The 4,049-nt window shown below is 30.9% G+C and overlaps 1 protein-coding gene across 3 annotated transcripts; it reads left to right on the top strand.

The window, feature by feature from the left end:
• LOC148608477 (uncharacterized) lies at positions 1–3,751 on the top strand. 3 transcript variants are annotated; one of them, XM_088546545.1, is made up of 8 exons: positions 1–175; positions 456–575; positions 932–1,005; positions 1,314–1,478; positions 1,764–1,892; positions 2,149–2,283; positions 2,572–2,737; positions 3,105–3,751. In XM_088546545.1, the coding sequence occupies exons 2-8, from the start codon at positions 484–486 to the stop codon at positions 3,553–3,555; spliced, it is 1,212 nt and encodes a 403-aa protein (XP_088402671.1). In that variant the 5' UTR covers positions 1–175; positions 456–483; the 3' UTR covers positions 3,556–3,751. The 3 variants fall into 3 exon arrangements, with proteins under 3 accessions (XP_088402671.1, XP_088402672.1, XP_088402670.1); XM_088546544.1 differs by lacking the exon at positions 1–175 and having other exon boundaries at positions 193–575; XM_088546546.1 differs by lacking the exons at positions 1–175; positions 1,314–1,478 and having other exon boundaries at positions 192–575.
• The last annotated feature ends 298 nt before the right edge of the window (positions 3,752–4,049 follow it).

Here is a 4,049-nt window from a genome sequence, read left to right as displayed (position 1 = left end):
ACTTTTTGTGTCACATCTACATAAACATTGTGTACGCACAAAACATGTATCGTTTCCGATACAACAAAATATTGGAATAATAGATCGTTCTAACAGCCGTTGTTGTGGAATGTAAACCTGTGAAAAAGGAAATATTAATCGATATACAAATGATTTTATTTAATGCTATAGCTAGGTATATTTAAATCATCTAGAAACTAATCTATCTCAATAGACCTTCAGCCTTGTGTAGATCTCAATAATTCAAACGATTCTTAGAATATATTTGACAAATTAAAAGAGAAAACTTTGTTCATTTTTACGGCAATATTGAAGAAATAAGGAAACATTTAGTATATTCAAATAAAAGTTTCTTATCCTGTCATTTATCGATAGTACCAAGTCTTACCATTTTAAACATTTTAAACATTCGTTGTAAATCAGAGGAAGTTTTTTTATGCAGTTTATGACTTCAGATGAATTGGAATCTATTGGAATTTAACTATGAGGTACCTGTTATTCCATGTGTATCTAATGGCTCGGAGTGGCTTCTTTTTAAATTCGAACGATCCAAATGTATGCACGAAGAGGGCAGAGTAAGTTATACTTTTATCTTTTATACATTAGTTCAATTAATGACTTAAATTGTAAAGTGTAAAGTTTAAATTATCATAAGTAAAAACCCTTGCACAAAATGTGTTCCCGCTAAGTAACCATAAATATTGTAAAAAATACGTTATGGAAAATTGCAGTTTGAAAGAGTAACGTAAAGAGAAAAAAGACACGGCCGCTCACATACTATGAGAGAAATTAAATTTGTTTCTCCTTATTAGGAGGATAGAAGTGTGTATTTATTAAACTATATAGCAAAAAGGAAATGAATAAAATGAACAAACTGGACCTTACCATTACATAGAGCTACATGTAATGTCATTATCGTAATTTGTGTCAGGTCAAATAGAGGTTCCCTTCAGTGGATTCTGGAATGTTGTCCTGACTACTTTGAACAGAATGACATTTGTATAGGTAATAAGATAAAGTATGAATATCATAAGTTATATGCTTACAAGAAATGGGTATAATAAGTGTAATTTTAATAATAAGATGAACTAGAAATAAAAAGACAAGTCTTTGAACTTTCTTTTATCCGGCCATTTTTTATGACACGGAATAATTCAAAAGTTGAATTGGAAATACTTCGACGAATGAAAACAAACAATGAAATCAGTGGTAATGACAATTGTTTATTTTTTCATTGGTTTAATATTCATATATAAGCTATGATATACATAACGATATGAATATTACCTTTAAATCTTAATTATCATTAATAGATTGTTTGCCAGGGACGTTCGGTAAAAATTGTAAGGAAAAATGTTTACCTGGTTGGTACGGTGTAAAATGTACTATGAAGTGTACTTGTAATTCACATCAGAATTGTGATCCAGCCAGAGGCTGTGTCTGTCTCCCTGGTTACAATGGAGTCAATTGTTCTAATGGTACATGTACTTTTAAGATAGAACATATAAGATTATATGGACTTTATATCATATCAATAAATGTTATATCTTCTTTTTCCTTTGACTTTGAATTAGTGACCATATTGGGTATTTTTTTTCTTTTTTTACTAGAGTATTTCTTACAATTTTCCTAGCTAAAACTACGTTCGAGCCATTTTAAATACTAATCAGTTGCCATTGTAATTTGTTGAACGCAAGAAAAAACATGTGTGTTAAAAATCCCTTTTCAATGATATTAATACTAAATGGAGTTTTTATCCACAGTTTGTCAGGCAGGATCTTACGGATACAACTGTCAAGAACGGTGTATATGTGCAAACAATGCTGGCTGTAATCCAATATCCGGACACTGTACCTGTCTTGCAGGGTGGATAGGTCGCGTCTGTGCGGAAAGTAGGTTTCATTTATTTTTTACTTTACTTTTTGAATACTTTAATATTCCAACGTGTAAACAATATTAGTTTATACAAAGCTAAAAACTTTGTTTCTATGTGTGGTGAATAACGGGCACACAATTTTTTAACCATATGGATGTTTATATACATGTATGTTTGTTATATGTCTATTATAACAGTTTAATTAAACTTCTATGCAATGTTATAATTATATTAAGAATTAAGGGAAACTAAACGTTTTCTTTTTGTCGAAGAATGTGATAATGGAATGTACGGAGTCAACTGTTCTAAAACTTGCGAGTGTCAAGATAGTGTAGTATGTGACCATGTAAATGGGAAATGTCACGTCAGTGATCAGACGGAAAAAGCGGATGTAAAAGAATATCCAGGTGATTGTATTACCATGAAAACCTATGTGCTCGTTGGGTGTCCTTCTTTTTGCCATATCGGCAGTCAATCTTCTTTTGTGTATTTCCTATTCGCGATCATTCTCTACAGAGACAATATTAACGACTGTTAACTGCATACGCGTTACATGTCTTACTGCGAATATAGCGAAAATCTTAACAAATAATTCATGATTTGCAGTATTGAAACTAAATTAATCAATTTTATTAACGAATGTCAATGTTCCGCATATGTAAAAGAACAAAATTAATATTTTATTACTTCATCAGACTGTCCTGATACGTATTATAATGAAAAAGCAGATACCAACTGTTCTGGAGTATGTCTGTGTGGAAAGGGATATAACTGCAATTTGAAATCGGGAAAGTGTTTCTGTGACAGTAATGCAACACTTTGTCGTAGTTCCAGTGGGTATAAAAATGGAACTTTATCCAGGTAAATTAATTATTTGATAGGTTATTGTTTTCTTTATTGTGTAATGTCTAATAAAGTTGATGCATTCTTTTCAAATTAAAAAAAAAATTAATATAATTCACCAAATTTAGGAAAAAATGAAGGTTAGATTTGGATGCATACAATTGCATCAACATTTCCCCTTGTATAACTTGCATACAATTTGTTGCTCGTTTGAAATGTTACATATTCAGATAAAACATTTGCGCGTAACTTTACATATATTTACCTGAATTGTTGGTGTTTTTATCTGCCTCTATTGAAAGATTTAATTTTATAAATCAGTTTAATATTGATAGTGTTACAAGGCATTGAAATATATTTTTTAACGTATATTCTTGATTTTAAGGAAAACAATATTAACCATGTCAGTGTCATCAGCTGTAGGATTTCTCATCATTATTGCACTTATTGTATTTACACTCATGCGCCTTTTCCGAAAACAAGCCACTAATCTAACAGATAACAATAGTGAAGATGGTTACGACGAAATTAATCCATATGATGAAATTCCAGCTGAACAAGTGGATATCCATGTACCAGTTACAACAGAACAACATACAATACTACTACGTCCTGTTCAAATACAGAGGGGGAGATATCTGTCTTTACCAATAATTAATATACCGTACACCGTTGATGAATATCTCACGCCTTATATGACTCTTACACCTGATCGGAGTGATTATCTGAGTCCTTACTCTGCTACTTACCATGGAAACATACCAAGAATGAAACGCTACAAAAGTTGTGGAGATTCTTTTCCGCATTATAAGCTCAACCATAGAAAGTCGTTCTAATGTTATGCCAATAACTGTTCAAAACAATATTCATCATTTTGACATGACATTGTGCTTTAAGACTTTTGATAAAATTACATTCACATTCAATTTTGTGAAGATCGTCCAGTTCATATGGATTCAAACATGTATTTCTATTTTTTTTAAATCATTTTAATGCGTAACGATTAATAAATATTTAACCTTTTACTTTAAATGATAATCGTTAAATACGGAATTGGATCTTCATATTATGGCGAGAGTCAGAAATTGATTGCATACTGTGGTAACCATTATTCACTAATTATCAGTTCTACCAGAATGACAGACAGAAGCTAGTTTGTGAATCAATCATAATGAATGGAACCCCTCATTGTGTCAAAACTAGTATCTTATATTTAAAAAAAAACAACAAAAACATATTTTTATATTAATATTATTAATTTAACCCTTAGCTATACATGAACCCCTTGCTACAGCGGAAAGTACATAATTAATAAGGAAATGAAACCATA

The sequence above is a fragment of the Perna viridis genome, chromosome 9 (genome assembly GCF_037379345.1).
Source record: "Perna viridis isolate PV_CMFRI_1.1 ecotype Kerala chromosome 9, ASM3737934v1, whole genome shotgun sequence".
In the NCBI taxonomy this organism is placed as follows: domain Eukaryota; kingdom Metazoa; phylum Mollusca; class Bivalvia; order Mytilida; family Mytilidae; genus Perna; species Perna viridis.
This window is presented reverse-complemented; position numbering and strand designations above follow the sequence as displayed.

Excerpts from the sequence above, each read along its gene's own strand:
- LOC148608477 (XM_088546545.1), top strand. The coding sequence starts at position 484 with ATGAGGTACCTGTTATTCCATGTGTATCTAATGGCTCGGAGTGGCTTC. Across the intron at positions 1,479-1,763 it reads TGGAGTCAATTGTTCTAATG|TTTGTCAGGCAGGATCTTAC; the intron begins GTACATGTACTT and ends TTTTATCCACAG. Across the intron at positions 2,284-2,571 it reads GGATGTAAAAGAATATCCAG|ACTGTCCTGATACGTATTAT; the intron begins GTGATTGTATTA and ends TTACTTCATCAG.